Source organism: Aulonocara sp. 'chitande type north' Nkhata Bay, linkage group LG5 (genome assembly GCF_057382095.1).
Source record: "Aulonocara sp. 'chitande type north' Nkhata Bay isolate Kocher_YH1m ecotype deep benthic linkage group LG5, A_spYH_male_GT1.1, whole genome shotgun sequence".
Lineage (NCBI taxonomy): Eukaryota > Metazoa > Chordata > Actinopteri > Cichliformes > Cichlidae > Aulonocara > Aulonocara sp. 'chitande type north' Nkhata Bay.
This window is the reverse complement of record NC_141348.1, coordinates 35,114,024-35,131,975: the sequence shown is the minus strand read 5'-3', so window position 1 is coordinate 35,131,975 and position 17,952 is coordinate 35,114,024. Positions and strand designations below refer to the sequence as shown.

Genomic DNA, 17,952 nt, shown 5'->3' with positions numbered 1-17,952 from the left:
TAGTTTTTCTAATGAATTTTCAATAAAATTTTAATATAACACATTGAAACAATGCATGAATCATAAATAATTTTCTTTTTAAAAATGTCACGAATGTTTTGAATTGATACACTGCCAAACAGTTCCTTACTTCTGACACCCTCCTGATTTATGTTTATAATCTTCTCAGATCATTATTGCCAAATGCAGACATTGTTTTAAAGCACCAACAGCCCACAATATATACAGCATTATCATTAGTTATATGCAAATCACAAATGGGAATACATTATCTGTGGATGATTTGTATCAGTAATTAGATGCCAGGGAGGCAGGATGGCTCTGGATATTTGATACGGCGGACCTACGGCCTCAGTCTCTGTCTGGCAGGTAAATTCATTCTAATAGCTGGATTAGAAGAATAGAATACAAGAACAGTATCAGGCATTCTAGTGAAGTCTGGTTCTTCTTCTCTCTAATGTGCCTGCACATTCAATTTGAATGCTGCTACTGTCAAATACAGTAATGACCATTTCTTTTTACTGATAAAAATAGCATGCACATCATGATTTTGTAAAATGTTAATGTACATCTTAGTATTGTAAATCAAGCAGATTGAGTAACAAAACACGCTGGAGATATTAACACAGTGAGATATGAATTTATCCCCTTGTGAATCACAAGTACACATGTTATGCGAGTACACATAAAACACCAAACAAACTCATCTGCATGTTGAATTAATATTTATAAAAGCAGTGTAATGTGTATCCCACTGATAGTCTAATGTTTGTGTCCAGGAGAGAATTAGAGAAGGAAGCCAAGTGCCTCTTGTGCTCTCAGCATGGGTGCCCAGCATAAACAACAAACTCTGCACATCATCTTGCTTCTTTGATATTTAGTTAGTGTTGCAGCAGTGCAATTGAAAACCGAGAAAACTAACTGGGGTCACGCTCCAGTTTTGTTTGTCAATTTCTGATGCATCCCAAACAGTTGACCATATAATAGCCCACTCTGTCTGAAGTACGCTTGTAATTGAGATAATTAACTGCTGTGTGTTTAATAATGCACAAAAATGGTTTGGAGTCTTCACACACCCCCGTTCTCTGCGGCCTGCTGGAGCGGGGGGGGGGGTGGCTAGGAGGAGAAGTTGGCCATTCGACTGGGGTCTGGAATGTGGGGCCTCCCTGCTGCTGCAGAGTCGGGGCGGTCTGCTTCTCCCCACCCCAGGGAAAAGGGTAACACCACCTGGGTCTGGGTGCAGTTTCCCCCTCCAGGGGCAAGGGTACCTAGACCCGGGGCTTAGAGTACGCTTGGGGAGTACAGTGTCTCTCTATGTCTGTCTCCATGTTGGGTGAGTGTTGAGTAATTGCATATGAGAGCATGAGGGTGGGAATGGATGTTTGTATCTGTGTGTGCCTGTTTGTCTGTGTCCATATGTCAGGTCGGGTATCAGACGTCACCTCTCTGGGGACATCCCAGGTCCTCCAAGGTATGGAGGCCTATCTCCCCCACCACTTCCCCTACCAGTGGCAGACGCCCTCAGACATCAGTGCGTTGGTGGTTCTTTGTGTCCAGAGATGGGCGTCCAGGTACACACCGGCTCACTCCTTGGTGGCTTCTTATTGGGGCCTGGAGCCTGGGGCTCGCTCGGGCCACTTCGGGGGTGGGGTGCCCTCGGTCTCTCGGCCTGGGGCTCAGTCACTCTGGCACAGCTGGCTGCCGGCGGAGCTCACGGGCACGTCACTGCAACCCCCCCCCTGGCTTCTGCTCCGCATCGGCTGAGTGACCCCTCATCTGGGACTCTCCTCAGCTCTTTCTGGGATAGTGGCGCGGCTGCCCCTCTGTTGGTCTTCCTTGGTCTCTTGTGTTCTGAGGGCCTTTGGATGTCTGGAGTTTTGATCTCCTCCATACCTGCTTCATGCCCTGGAGGACGGGGCTGTGGCTCCCCACACCCTCTAGCACAGGGGGTGTCAAACTCCAGGCCTCGAGGGCCGGTGTCCTGCAGGTTTTAGATCCAACCCTGGGTCAACACACCTGAATCAAATGATTAGTTCATTACCAGGCTTCTGGAGAACTTCAAGACATGTTGAAGAGGTAATTTAGTCATTTAAATCAGCTGTGTTGGATCAAGGACACATCTAAAACCTGCAGGATACCGGCCCTCGAGGCCTGGAGTTCGACACCTGTTCTCTAGCAGATCATTACATGAAGGAACCTTTTAAAACAAGCGCGTTCATGCTCACAGGTGTACACACGGGTGCTCACACACACAAACGACACCCTTTTTGGCTCCTACCTCAAAGCACACTGTGCGCTGTCGATCTTACGTGCTGCACAATAATGTTTAATATTTAGTATTTACAGTTATATTCCCATAGATCATCGTGATGTTGTTTATTCTATTGCTCTCGTTTTCTTCTGCTTGTTTTCTTTTTTCATTCTCAACAGGTGAAATTAAAAAAGTATCTACTGTTATCTATTATTAGCTAATTTATTGTGATGGTGTTGTTTTTATTATGTTGCTCTTTGGTGATCGTGGTGATCCAGGTGTTTTGTTTGTTTTTCTTTTTTTTTCTTCTCCCCTTTCTCACCATCTCTTCTCCCCTCTATTTTTCTTTCTCTCCCTCTCTTTCTTTCATTCTTTCTCCCTGTCCTATCCCCCAGTCATGTCTGTCCCGTCTTTAAAGAACAAAAATAAAATAAATACATAATTATAATAAAGGTCAATCAAATGGACCAATATGGCAAGGCCATGATGATCCACTTGGTAAAGTAAATCCACTTGGCATCTTTCCTTAATTAAACAGACTAAATTTAAAACACATGTGACATAAACTCACAGTGCATTATTGCCATCTTAGGCCTTAAGCATGTATTCTAATGTCTCCTTGCAAAAACAAAATAAAAAAATGATTGCAGCTCACGAGGTCAAACATTTGGTTGGAAAGGTCATATGAACAATATGATTGAAATGTGGGATTTTTGCTAATAGCACTTTGTCTGCTTGTGTACAGGTGGTGAATAAAAAAATGATTAAGAATATGCTGTACAACAATTAAGGCCATGAAAAATGATTACTACATGTTTAAAGTAAGGCAATTTCACCTTCAGGCTGAAAGGTCTGAAGGTGTAGTGTAGAATAAATCCTATGGTTACAGTGTTAAAAGTCCAGCTCTAAATGTGGCACTGTAGAAAATGCATCTCAGATTAGAAACTTCCTGCAGAGTTCATTTAATGAAACTTTTAATTTGCACATTTTAAGAGCCTAATAATGTGGTTTTCTGCTTTAATGCACGAAGTTTTGAATTTTTATTTATATGAAATATATTTATCCTTTATTGATGTGAAAGACAAAGAATATTCTGTAAAGGGCTTTCCAGATAAAATACAAAGTGCAATAAATTTACTGTGTGTGGAAATATGCGCAAATAGTTCATTTGAGGCCCTTGTTAGTTTTTGTACTAGTTTGAGGCAGTTGACATCAGCATCGTCAGACAGAGGAGTGGCACTAAATGTGACTGAAATCCAAGTAAAACCCTTTAAAAATTACATTAACTACACCAAACAAAAGTAAAATGTAAAACAAGATGAGAAACCATGCAACTAGGTTTCCTTCAATTAATTTGATTTTGTTTACCATCCAAGGTCCCCTACAGTTGGGGATAGTGTGTTTGCAGGTCAGTGTGGCTTCACTGCATTTGCAGAAAAATTCTCAATTTTCAATCTAGCATTGGGGTATTGGCACCTGCCCTTGTCGCTCATCTTCCACATGATGCACTGACTAATCTAGCGTACCCTTCCCTAGCTGCAAATGTGTTTAGTGAAGGACAGATAAGACCTGTCACATATGAAATCTATTTTTCTCCCCACCTCACCTTACTGGTAATGTCCTGACAGATGTAATAGCCACAGCTGATGTTGTGACATGAATAAGGGAAGGAAGTTAATGGAACATTCAAATCTCATTGCATGGCTTCAACTGACTGATTTTGAATTGTGATGCCGAGACATGTATATTTGCGTATACATGTCGCAAAACGCTAGTCTAATTTTATTGCATTTTTAATGTATTTATTTCCAGTCTGGTGTAAATTAGATTATTGTTATTGTACCTTTAAAATTTCGACTTGACTGTCAGTCTTTAGAAATGTTAAAATTGCATTGCTTTGTTTAGCATTGTTTGGTTGAAGGCTAACAGTCAGATTGTCAAATAACTCACAACATTTTGCCAAGCACGCTGTCAATATTGAATGCTGTCCCTCAGTTTCTAATGGGTTGTTTGCCTGTCACTGCTAAAATCCTGTGCTTTTTCTGAGTATAGTGAGAGGCCCAGCAGTGCGTCTTTTTTTTTGCTGAAGGAACCTGAGTGTTTTAATGCTAGGAGAAACATTTTAACAGCTGTCAACATAATACTCACCCAGTCAGATCTCATTTCCAAAATCCTGTTTGGGTTGAAACTATTTTCTTTTTATTAAAAACAAATGAAACTTTCTCTGCTTGTCAACTATATGAAAAAAAAACAAAAACAAAACTCCTGGTCCTCTTTGTTGGACTACATACTAGAGGTGGTTTAGAAACCATTTGGCTGGGAAAAGAAGTAGCTGAATTAGATATATGGAGTGAAATCATTGAAGGAGGTTGACATGAGCAATTTAACCTCAAATTATTCTGAACTATTAGCAGAGAAAAGTCTTTTTGCAGCGCCATGTTGTTGCAGCGCCTCCCCCTCCCTTTCTCCCTCCTCCCCACATCTGAAAATCACTGAGGAGATCATGGAGCGGGTCAATGTTGGGCTCAGATCTACCCCCCGGCCCAATCCCTTTTTGTCCCCCATAAACCCCCCACCAGAGCGGCCAAAGGTTCGCCATCGAGCCCCAACCTCAACAGAGCAATCGAAGTCACATTGCCCAGCCTCGTTCCCCTTAGTTCCTCCTTACCACCTTCATGCCCTGTCTCCGCAGTCTGATGTGTGATGTGTGGAGGGTCCGGGCTGCGAGGATTATGGCAGTGGTGACTTTTCCCAGGAGAAGCTGGGACCCTGTTTACTAGAAGGTTTTAAAATTTCTGTACTTTTAGGTGACAGGAGACATGTGGCCTGGTCAAAACACAGAGAGCTGCACTCTAAAAGATCTTTAAACATAGTAAACATACCTTGTGTGCCACAGACTGCTCCCAAACACGAGGGGACAAGTAATACCTCTAAAACACTTAAGTTGGCTTTATTAAACGTTAGATCTTTGGCTGGGAAAACATTTTTAATTAATGATTTAATCACTGAGCACAGCCTTGATTTTATGTTTTTAACTGAAACTTGGTTGGACCAAAGTAACAGTGGAGATGTTCTCATCGAGACGACCCCTCCTAACTACAGTTTTATCAGTGAGGCCAGGGTGAGCAGGAGAGGAGGGGGGTTGCTGTCTTATTTAATGAATCATTTCAATGTAAGCAGCTATCTCCTGGAAGTTTTCAGTCTTTTGAATATGTGGCTTTACAGCTGAAGGCCCCATCCAAAGTTGTGTTTCTTAATGTTTACAGGCCTCCCAAATACTGCACAGACTTTTTTAATGACCTCAGTGAACTGCTGTCTGTGATCTGTGTTGATTTCGACTGTGTAATTATTGCTGGGGATTTTAACATCCATGTGGACAACCCTCAGGACAAAGGGACTAAAGACCTGAGTAACACTCTGGGCAACTTTGGGCTGACTCAGCATGTAACAGAGGCCACACATAATAGAGGACACACTCTTGACCTACTGATCTCCAAGGCCTGAGCATTCCAAAGGTTACTGTGTCTGATGTGGGCCTGTCTGATCATTACTGTGTTTTCTTTGAAAGTAAAATCTCAGCCCACATAAATATATCAACAACAGTGATCACAAAACGGTGTATAACTGAACACAGTAGTGCAATTTTTAACCAGGTCTTCCCATTAACACCTGACCTGTCCAGAGGGTCAGTCAATGAGCTCGTCAATAGCTTCAATGCTAACATGTTAAATGTAATGGACACAATTGCTCCCATTAAGGTGAAGGTTATCTCTGGAAGGAAAAAGTCTCCATGGAGAAACTCCACACTGGTGAAAAATGAAAAGAGAGAGTGTAGGAAAGCTGAGCGCAGATGGAGAAAAACAAACCTCCAGGTTCACTATGACATCTATAAAGAGAAACTTCACAATTATAATTTACAACTGAGGAGTGCAAGGAGGTCCTACTTCTCTGACATCATCACTAAAAACAGCCATAATGCTCGGGTCTTATTTTCTACAGTTGACAGGCTAACAACCCTCCTGTGTCAGTGGCAGCTGAACTTCATTCGACCATGGCCTGCAATGACTTTGCCAAATTCTTCACAGAAAAAATCAAAAAAATTAGACAAGCAATTGGTACATCAACAGCAGATCCAGGATATGTACTGTGTCCACCGAAAAACTGTTTAAACACCATGAAACAGTTTGACCCTATTAACAGCAAAGACCTGGAGGACATCTTAGGTCAACTGAACTCCTCCTCCTGCTGTTTAGATGTCCTGCCAACAAGTTTTTTCAAAAAGGTCTCAAAGACTTTAGAGTCAGACCTGTTACAGATCGTCAACTTTTCTTTATTATCAGGTGTGTTTCCAGAATCACTAAAAACTGCTGTAATAAAACCTATACTGAAAAAGGACAATCTTGACAAGACACAAATGAACAACTACAGGCCGATCTCAAATCTCCCATTTTTAAGTAAGATCATTGAAAAAGCAGTTTCTCAACAGCTCAGTTACTTCTTTAAACAGAATAATTGCTACGATGCCTTCCAGTCAGGTTTTAGACAGAACCACAGCACTGAAACCGCTCTGACCTAAGTGTTCAATGACATATGTCTGAATACAGACAGTGGAAAAATGTCAGTCTTAGTTTTACTGGATCTCAGTGCAGCATTTGATACAGTTGACCACAACATATTACTCAAACGACTGGAGAACTGGGCAGGTCTTTCAGGAACTGTACTAAACTGGTTCAAAACATACTTAGAAAACAGGATATACTTTGTATCAATAGGTAACTTCACATCTGAGCAGACAAGTATCACATGTGGAGTTCCCCAAGGTTCCATCTTGGGACCCCTTCTGTTTAACATTTATATGCTCCTACTGGCACAGATTATAAAGAACAACAACATAAACTACCACAGCTATGCAGATGACACACAAATATATATCACAATGTCACCAGGAGACCGAGGCCCTGTACAAGCTCTTGGTAAATGCATTGAGGAAATCAATGACTGGTTGTGCCACAATTTTCTCCAGCTAAACAAAAACAAAACTGAGGTAATAGTCTTTGGCGCCAAAGAAAAACGATTACAGGTCACCAGAGAACTTCAATCTATACATCTAAAAACCACAAACCAGGCGAGAAATTTGGGTGTAGTGATGGATGCAGACCTAAACTTAGAAAAACACATTAAGACAATAACAAAGTCAGCTTACTATCACCTCAAGAATATTTCAAGGATAAAAGATCTGATGTCTCAACAGGACCTGGAAAAACTAGTCCATGCATTCATCTTTAGTAGGCTTGACTACTGTAACAGCATCTTTACAGGTCTACCTAAAAAATCAGTCAGACAACTACAGCTCATTCAGAACTCTGCTGCTCGAGTCCTCACTAAGACCAAAAAAGTGGACCACATCAGTCCAGCTCTGAGGTCTTTACACTGGCTGCCTGTCCATCAGAGGATAGACTTTAAAGTTCTGATGCTGGTCTATAAAGCTCTGAATGGTTTAGGACCAAAATACATCAATGACCTCCTGTCCCAGCATGAACCTTCCAGATCCCTCAGGCCATCTGGATCTGGTCTTTTATCAGTTCCCAGAGTCAGAACCAGACACGGAGAAGCTGCATTCAGCTTTCATGCTCCTTATATCTGGAACAAACTCCCAGAAAGCCTCAGATCAGCTGAAACACTCAGTTTATTTAAATCCAGGTTGAAGACTCACCTATTCTCAGCTGCATTTGAATAAAGCACCAAATCCACACTTCTAAGCTTAAATTTCAAAACTTACATTTAACTACTGATTTTATCTATTGTTCTGATTTTATCTGTTTTGATTTTATATACTGTTTTGTTTGTTTATTAATTAGTTTGTTTGTTTGCTTGTTTTAATCAATTTTAAATCATGCTTTTTATTTGTTTTTGTTTCTAATGTCTCTGTAAAGCACTTTGAATCACCTTGTTGTTGAATTGTGCTATACAAATAAACTTGCCTTGCCTTGCCTTACAGTTAAAACTGACCCCGCCAATTTATACAAGATTTTTAAGACTGCTGATTTTGCTGAGGAACAAAAGACATTTTGAAAATCACATTTCTTTCTTTCTTTATTTGCTGACAACTAATGGAAAGTATAATTGAGACTCCTAATTCACTCTGGTGACTTTTTTAATATATTCAAAAATAACTAACACATTCTATTTATCCATTTCATAAAAATCTCAATTTAAGCCATCCTTTGAAGTTCTTTCCCAGAAACTACTCTACCTAATCTGAAAGAATGAAGAGCAATTTGTATTTATGCCAAGTTGAATTTAATCACTACTAATTGCTGACCTTAAAAAAAAAATCAATTCATTATGCAATTTTCAATGATTAACATGATTAAGGAAAGATTATTGAGGGCACTTCACAATCAGCAGTGAAAACTGGGGCATGGACAAGCCACAATGGCTTTCATTTCAAAAAGGATCTAAAATTAACAAAGAACTTGCTAAATTATTGTATCCTTAGAGTTTGGGATGTGTTTTCTGGACACATGCCACCAATAATGATCCAGGTAGTGTCATGGGTCAGGGCTGTGTGTCGGACAGGGTCGTCTGCAGTACGGGGGCCCCACAGGGAACGGTTCTGGCTCCGTTCCTCTTCACCATCTACACTGCAGACTTCTCCCACAATTCCACCCAGTGCTTCCTGCAGAAGTTCTCTGATGACTCTGCAATAGTCGGCCTCATCACTGATGGGGACGACAAGGAGTACAGAGGTCTGACCCAAGACTTTGTGGACTGGTGCCAGCTGAACTACCTCCAGATCAACGCCAGTAAAACCAAGGAACTGGTGGTAGACTTCCGCAGGCACAAGCATTCTCCACTGCAACCACTCAACATCCAAGGTATGGACATTGAGGCTGTGGACAGCTACAGGTACCTTGGTGTTCATCTGAACAATAGACTGGACTGGACTCATAACTCAGACGCCCTCTACAGGAAAGGGCAGAGCAGGCTGTACCTGCTGCGGAGACTCAGGTCGTTTGGAGTGGAGGGCCCACTCCTGAAGAAATTCTATGACTCTGTTGTGGCTTCTGCTATCTTTTATGGCGTGGTCTGCTGGGGCGGCAGCATCTCTGCTGGGGACAGGAAGAGACTGAACAGGGTGATCCGAAGGGCCAGCTCTGTTCTAGGATGCCCTCTGGACCCAGTGGAGGTGGTGAGTGACAGGAGAACGGCGGCTAAGCTGTCATCCCTGATGGACAACATCTCCCACCCCATGCAGCAGACTGTGACAGCACTGAGCAGCTCCTTCAGTGGGAGACTGCGGCACCCACGGTGTGGGACGGAGAGATTTCGCAGGTCTTTCCTCCCCACTGCTGTCAGACTCCATAATAAAGACTTTAACTGATCAAGCACACACATCCATACATATGCAATAATACTAAGTGCAATAATCCTTTCTGTCATCGTTGTATTTTTACTCAGTTGTATATAGTATTTGTATTTGTATTCTATTTTTATCTTATTGTATATTTATTTTATTTTAGTCTACTGTATATAGTATTTTATTTTATTCTATTCTGTACAGTTGTGTACTGTATTTATTCTTATTGTATTCTAATTTTTGCCTCATAACTTTTGCACTGTCCACTTCCTGCTGTGACAAAACAAATTTCCCACGTGTGGGACTAATAAAGGTTATCTTATCTTATCTTATCTTATGGGTCCGGGTCTTGGACCCAGTGTTCTGAGTTTTGGACTTGAAGTAAAAAAAATTTTCTTACATTTTAGCTTGTTTACTTATTTGATGGTGTTTTGAGTTTCCGATGGTTGTTATTTATAGTTTATTCCATGAGTTTCGGGTTTTCCTTTTTTCTTGGGCTCCGTGTAGTTTAGTCTTCATCTATTTTTCCCCTCCTGCTACTTAATGGGTGGCTGTAGCTCAGGAGGTAGAGCAGGTCAGCTGCTGATCTGAAGGTTGGTGGTTCAATCCCTGGCTCCCCCAGTTTGCAGCACTCACCATATAGATAATAATGCTTGTGTGTATGGGGTGAATGCGGCGTGTTGTATGGAGAACTTCGAGTACTCCAGGAGAGTAGAAAAGCACTATATAAGAACCAGTCCATTTACTTGCTGGACATTTCATTCATTGTAATAAAGATTGATAAAGTTTTTCTGTTTATTCAACGCCAAGTCTGCTTTTTGCTTCCAAACATTCAACTCATTTCATATAAAAGGGATTATAGCTCTCCTTCACTTATAACACAATTAAATAGTAAAACTCAGTCCAATTCAGGTATGTGTTATTTTTAACATAGTAACTGGAGGAGAAGATCCAATATGCCAACATATGAACACTTTCCAAAGGGTGGCTTTGTGGACACTCTGTATGGGAGAAGGCTGTGTTCTTTTTTTTCTTTTTCTTTTCTTTTTTTTTTCAGGGATATGGTTGCAAGCTCAAAAGCACATGTTCATAAAGTAAACTTCCATTTAATGTTTGAGTGTTTGTTTAATGTTTTCTATCTTGAGTTTGATTGTTTAAGAAACTAACTGAGGACTGCATGAACTGACCATGTGTGTGAATGTATTTTCCAAGATGAATCCCATATCATTAAAATTAGTATTTATGTCTATTCCCGTCAAAGCATGGATTTTAAACCACACTTCACATTGTCAGTTTAAAACTAAGTGTGATTATTTTTTTCTTTTTTGAGACAAGTCTGTTCAGCACAAACTATGTAAATTTTAATAAATCTGCAAGTTGGAAAACAATAAGGACTTTTGATAGAATAAGCTGTGTTTACAACAAGGTTGTTAAGTCTTTCCAGGTCCAGTTAGAAAAGCTGGAGGCTCTGACTGAAACTAAAAAGACACCAAAAACTCAAATCAGCATTTTATTTGTACCGTTTATCCAGTGGCTATGAATGCATGTGGCAAGAAAACATTTTCTTTGCTCTTTGACGGTTTTTCTTTCTTTGTTTCTCTGCTAGCAAACAACAAAGCCTGCAACAAACATTCATACAGACAAACATTTGGCACTGTGATCAAACACTTATCCAGCCATTCAATGACTAATCATGTATAGACAAATAGAAAATCAACCTGAAACAGATGGCATAAAAGAAATACATTGTTGCAGTAAAACACTTGTTCTATTTATAACCAAATGAACCTCTTAGAAATTAGGATTATGTTATGCAGGACAGATGGGCAATGGATAATGTTGCTTCAGAAAAATGCACATCGAAGGCAAATGATCCAAAACTGAAGTTTAACACCTCAGGAAAATTAGATTCTTTCTCTACAAGCATCTGCATCCGAAGCACATTGCAAAGCATGTGTACATTCAATTTTAAAAGTACCATGTATGTTGTTTTTTTTAATTGGTAGAACATTAATTGTCCAAACTGGTCCAAACATATTTAAATAATTCTACCAGTCTGACCCCGAGGCCTGTTTTAAAGTGTCTGCTAATGCCTTCTTTTTGAGTAACTTCTTTAAACATATGTTTTAGATCTCTGTACAAGTCATAGTATAACAAAACAGTGCTTTGTTTAGCATTGTTTGTTCATGAGTTAAACTCGGATCTCCCATTACAACATGAACCTAGGGCTGTGCCATATGACCAAAATCTCATATCCCGATATAAGAATTCTATCATCCGATAAGTCTGTGTCATCCAGGTCATCGTAGTCAAAGGAGCTTGCAAAGAAAAGCGTCTGGACTTCTTTAAGTTACTTGAAGACGTTTCACCTCTCATCCGAGAAGCTTCAGTTCTAAGGTCAAATGGTGGAGAGTCCCAGATATAAACCTAGTGGGAGTATCCCCCCACAGAGGGACAAAAGGACCCCCTGATGATCCTCTAATCGCCTGAGCCAAGGTGTGAAACTGGGTGTGGGTCCCAATCAGCCAGAGTTTCGGGTGAGTTCATTGTGAAACCTGGCCCCACCTTATCATGCGAATTCCTGGGATCAGATGGCCCAGGATGTGAGTGGGCGTTAAGGAGTCTGGGAAGGGATCTCAAAACTGGATTATAGATGGCAGAGAGTTTGTGTCGTAAACCACTGCCTCTGTTCAAAGATGGTCGCTCACAGTGGACATAGATGGCTTCTTTCACTCCTCTTTCAAACCATCTGTCCTCTCTGTCCAAAATGTGAACATTGGCATCCTCGAAAGGCCAAACGCCAAAACACAGACTTAACAATGTGGTGTATGCTGTACAGTGCAGCGAGGAATGCCCAGACCTCTACATTGGAGAGACCAAACAGCCACTTCACAAGCGCATGGCACAACACAGAAGAGCCACCTCCACAGGACAAGACTCAGCAGTCCATCTGCATCTTAAGGATAAAGGACACTCTTTCGAGGATGCCAATGTTCACATTTTGGACAGAGAGGACAGATGGTTTGAAAGAGGAGTGAAAGAAGCCATCTATGTCCACTGTGAGCGACCATCTTTGAACAGAGGCAGTGGTTTACGACACAAACTCTCTGCCATCTATAATCCAGTTTTGAGATCCCTTCCCAGACGCCTTAACGCCCACTCACATCCTGGGCCATCTGATCCCAGGAATTCGCATGATAAGGTGGGGCCAGGTTTCACAATGAACTCACCCGAAACTCTGGCTGATTGGGACCCACACCCAGTTTCACACCTTGGCTCAGGCGATTAGAGGATCATCAGGGGGTCCTTTTGTCCCTCTGTGGGGGGATACTCCCACTAGGTTTATATCTGGGACTCTCCACTATTTGACCTTAGACCTGAAGAAGCTTCTCGGATGAGAGGTGAAACGTCTTCAAGTAACTTAAAGAAGACCAGATGCTTTTTTTTTTCTTTGCAAGCTCCTTTGACTATCATCCGATAACAATATAAATCACACAAATGTAACATTTTCTGTAAATTCCGTGAATCTCGGGCAGCTCGACTTGCGGGAAGTGTTTCCAGCTCCGCGTCATGTAGCTGGAGTCGAGTGTTTTAACCAATGACTGTATAACAGATGCATGAAACTACACATTTTTAGACATAAGTTGTAACGGCCGCCGTTTTCTTTGTGAGTATTTATTACACGGCGTGCTGCGGGGGAAAGCCTGTTCTAACGTTTGAGTCTAAGGTTTATTTTTTAGCACCTGGTGGCTCTTTTTTTTACTTCTCATCCGTAAATAATCTGCTCTTTCACGTGATTCAGTTTATTTTGAAAAGTCTCAACAGGATCTTGAGCTTTATTGTGAAAGGTTTATGTGGAACATAAACAAGAGGACACGCAATGCTGTTACCATCGTTGTTGCTAACCACAACGCATAAAAACAGGCGCTTGTCCGTCTGTAGTGTGGTTATATTAAATGTAAGAGAAAGAGAGAACTTTAAGAAATTAATATAGCCACTAAAGTGACCATCAAAACGATGAAAAAATATTGCCGTAAACAGTTTATTTTGCGACACCACGAAACAAACGATAGTGTAAAATGAAACATAGACGTTTTTATATCGTCATCCGATATATATCATTATATCGAACAGCCCTACATGAACCCTCTAAAATATGCTAGCTATATAAATGCTGTTTTACCAAAATAATTGACAAGCCAGAAAAAACAAATGTTAAAAATACAAAAAAACAAAGGAAAGGAAAATACTACCAATTATTACGGATGATCTGATATCCTTGTGTTGGTGTTGTTCCCAGACCATCATGAAAATGTTGTTCCAGGTTCAACATTGCAAGTGACCAATCACATTGTTGTGACGTTATTCTTTTGCGCGCCAAGCCATTCGTGCATTTATGAAATTCCAATGTTGCAAGGACAATATCAATTCTGCTTACTGTTTATTAAAGGGTTACGGTTAGGGTTAGGGTCAGGGTCCGTTGATCGGCGGACAGAGGCGGTTTCACGCAGCTTTAGTACAGTTTTTTGTTTTACGCCGGTTTTTCCCGAAGTCGCAAAAGTATGACGTCACAACATTCTGATTGGTCACTTGCAATGTTGATCCTGGAACAACATTTAGTATGATGATCTAGGAACAACACCAACACGAGGATATCAGATCAACCAAATATTACTGTGGTGGGGCGTGGTCTGCGGGGCCGTGCGGACGCACCTGCACGGCATCCGCAATCACGCCCGCCGTGTTAAAACACGGGGACTCAGGGGTTGGTGGGGGTGTGGTGTGACGTGAATCAAATAAAGTTGGCTCTGAACGTCGCTCCGTGGTCCCGCCGTGCCTTATTCATGCCACATTGGTGCCGAAACCCAGGAGGCGGCATGGCGGGTACCTATCAGAGCCAGGAAAGGAAAGAGCTGGCCGAGAGGGTGGCCGAAATAGCGGCCACCCAGCGGAAGCAGGCGGCGGAGGTGCGTCGCCAACAGGAAGAGCTGCGGAAGGAGAGCGAACGCCACCTGGGGAAGATGGCAGAGCTGGCAGCGCTGCTCTGGGCCTGGGCGCCACCCCCACAAGTGTGTCCCGAGGACAGTGAAGCGGTGGAGGAGCTGTGTGGGTCACCTCGGCAGCCGGAGGTGGTGGACGAGCCACGCGGGGGTCCGAGCCTGCCGGAGGAGGAGGAGCAGCCGGGTGAAGGGCTGCTCCTGCCGGGAGCGGTGGAGGAGCCGCTCCAATCGGAGGCCGAGGACGAGGCGGGCGAGGGTCTACACCTGCCGGAGGCAGAGGAGTCGCTCCACCCAGAGGTGGGCGAGGGGCTGTGCCTGCTGGGGGCGGAGGCGCAGTGCGGGGAGCCGCTCCAAACGGGAGTGGCGGAGGCGGTGGCGGAGCAGCTGTGCGGGGAGACGGAGGTCCCTGCTCCAGGGCAGCCTGTGCAGCCGGAGTTGGAGGCAGAGGAGCGGGACAGCCCCGCTAGGCCGGGGATCGGCGGGCTGGCTAGTCCAGCCTCGCTGCCACCAGTCGATTCTGCGCGCCTGACGTCTGCCCAGCCGCCTGTGTGCAGGAGCGCACGGCCATGCCTGTGGGGCCGTGTCCGCTTGCTACGCGGCCGACCTCCGGACCAGCTTCGCCGTTGCCGCTGGATGCGCGGGCGGCCACCAGAACGGACGCTCCCCCGTCGCTTGGTCAGGGGCTGGGGCGCCGATGTGTAGGGGCCGAGTCTCGCCCCAGTTCGCGGGGGGGGGGGGGAGTAGGTTCGGCCAGATTGCTCCCCGGCCTCAATCGGGCGATGGGGGTATGTGGTGGGGCGTGGTCTGCGGGGCCGTGCGGACGCACCTGCACGGCATCCGCAATCACGCCCGCCGTGTTAAAACACGGGGACTCAGGGGTTGGTGGGGGTGTGGTGTGACGTGAATCAAATAAAGTTGGCTCTGAACGTCGCTCCGTGGTCCCGCCGTGCCTTATTCATGCCACAATTACCAATTTAAAAAAAACAATATCTGAACCCTTCTTACATTGAACAAAAAATTGAATAGAGAAGGAAGAAAGAAATGCTTTCCCTTACTTGTCTCAGACCTATCAAGAAATCAAAGTGAGTGCTTCATCTTGCTCTTTTAGATGACTGCTACTTTGCTGCCTCTCAGTAGTTCACAGCAAACTGGTTATTTGAGGTAAGGTTTGCTGGCATGAAGTGAGGCAGATGGCAGAAGCACATTTACTCGCTGGCAGCAGATAAGTGGCTAAGAGAAGGGAAGAGCAGAAGCCAGTGAACCCTAAACAGCTTAGTGTAAATATTTCCATTTAATATGGAAATTACTTGATTAGACTTCAATATTCAGTGCTTGATTTTCCACACTAGAATTACATGACAGCGTGTGCAGATATTGTTTTACCCTGTTTTTTTGTTTTGTTTTTTGGTAGGTTAATGCCATTAGAGTATCCCAAATATCTTTCCTAGAGTTAAAAATAGATTTTTAAACAGATTTTATTACAAGAATGCATAAATTGCAGTCACACACACTACAGACATAAATAAAACATCTTGTGGGTTTTTTTTTATTATTTGTTTGTCTCTGCATCTCCACATATACTGATAAAGGCAAGGCAAGGCAAGGCAAATTTATTTGTATAGCACAATTCAACAACAAGGTGATTCAAAGTGCTTTACAGAGACATTAGAAACAAAAACAAATAAAAAGCATGATTTAAAATTGATTAAAACAAGCAAACAAACAAATTAACTAAACACACACATTTCACACCTGTTCGCGCGATCTGAACCCTTATCGTAAGGGGAGCTACCAGTCCTTCTGTGGACGAGCTACTTTCTATTTTAAATTCCCTGAATTTAAAATACTCTCTAGACCCAGTCTAGACCCAGCTGGGGAGCTACCCAGAGCTCTAAACCCACTTAACAAACAAACAAAACAGTATATAAAATCAAAACAGATAAAATCAGAACAGTAGATAAAATCAGTAGTTAATGTAAGTTTTGAAATTTAAGCTTAACTAATTAACAAACAAACAAAACAGTATATAAAATCAAAACAGATAAAATCAGAAATAGATAAGATCAGTAGTTAGTGTAAGTTTTGAAATTTAAGCTTAGAAGTGTGGATTTGGTGCTTTATTCAAATGCAGCTGAGAACAGGTGAGTCTTCAACCTGGATTTAAATAAACTGAGTGTTTCAGCTGATCTGAGGCTTTCTGGGAGTTTGTTCCAGATATAAGGAGCATAAAAGCTGAATGCAGCTTCTCCGTGTCTGGTTCTGACTCTGGGAACTGATAAAAGACCGGATCCAGATGACCTGAGGGATCTGGAAGGTTCATACTGGGTCAGGAGGTCACTGATGTATTTTGGTCCTAAACCATTCAGAGCTTTATAGGCCAGCATCAGAACTTTAAAGTCTATCCTCTGATGGACAGGCACCCAGTGTAAAGACCTCAGAGCTGGACTGATGTGGTCCACTTTTTTGGTCTTAGTGAGGACTCGAGCAGCAGAGTTCTGAATGAGCTGTAGTTGTCTGACTGATTTTTTAGGTAGACCTGTAAAGATGCTGTTACAGTAATCAAGCCTACTAAAGATGAATGCATGGACTAGTTTTTCCAGGTCCTGTTGAGACATCAGATCTTTTATCCTTGAAATATTCTTGAGGTGATAGTAAGCTGACTTTGTTATTGTCTTAATGTGTTTTTCTAAGTTTAGGTCTGCATCCATCACTACACCCAAATTTCTCGCCTGGTTTGTGGTTTTTAGATGTATAGATTGAAGTTCTCTGATAAAGAAAAATAATTCATGCTTTAACTTGCATGAATTAAATAGAGAAAAGCAAATGATTTCAAGGAAAGAATGGTTCAATTTAGAGTTACACCTTGTGCTGTTGAATTAAATACGGTAGATGTAGGCAGAACTTTCCTAGTCATGAAATTCAAAGGAGATAATATTGTGTCTTTTGTTCCACAGATAAATAAAAAAGTGTGATGGAAAGTAGACATATATTCATTTAACAGCTGTGTGAACAGTTTTGTAGCCTAGTTTCCCAGAGTTGTATTTCTTCTGTTTTTTGTGTGCAATGTGACACTAACTGCAAGCACAAGAAAAAGAAAATCCACCAGCAAGTGAAGAAAATAGATCTGACAGGGCTCCAGAGCAAAAATCCCCATCATTAGCCTTAAATCTTAAGCAATTAGTAAATGTAGCTACAGCTCAGGGGATTCTATTTTCTGCAAAACGGTTGATGGGCTGTTTTTTGCGTTATAAAACATAATGATTGCTTAAATTTAGAAAGTTGAGTATTTGCTCAAATAGTGTAGTAATGAGGGGGAAGTGGAGGTAGCCTCTCCATGATAC

General features: G+C 42.2%; 1 protein-coding gene across 1 annotated transcript; it reads left to right on the top strand.

Moving 5' to 3' along the window:
* Positions 1-14,455: 14,455 nt before the first annotated feature.
* LOC147331135 (uncharacterized) lies at positions 14,456-15,313 on the top strand. Its single transcript, XM_086294298.1, has one exon. The coding sequence runs from the start codon at positions 14,456-14,458 to the stop codon at positions 15,311-15,313; it is 858 nt and encodes a 285-aa protein (XP_086150424.1).
* The last annotated feature ends 2,639 nt before the right edge of the window (positions 15,314-17,952 follow it).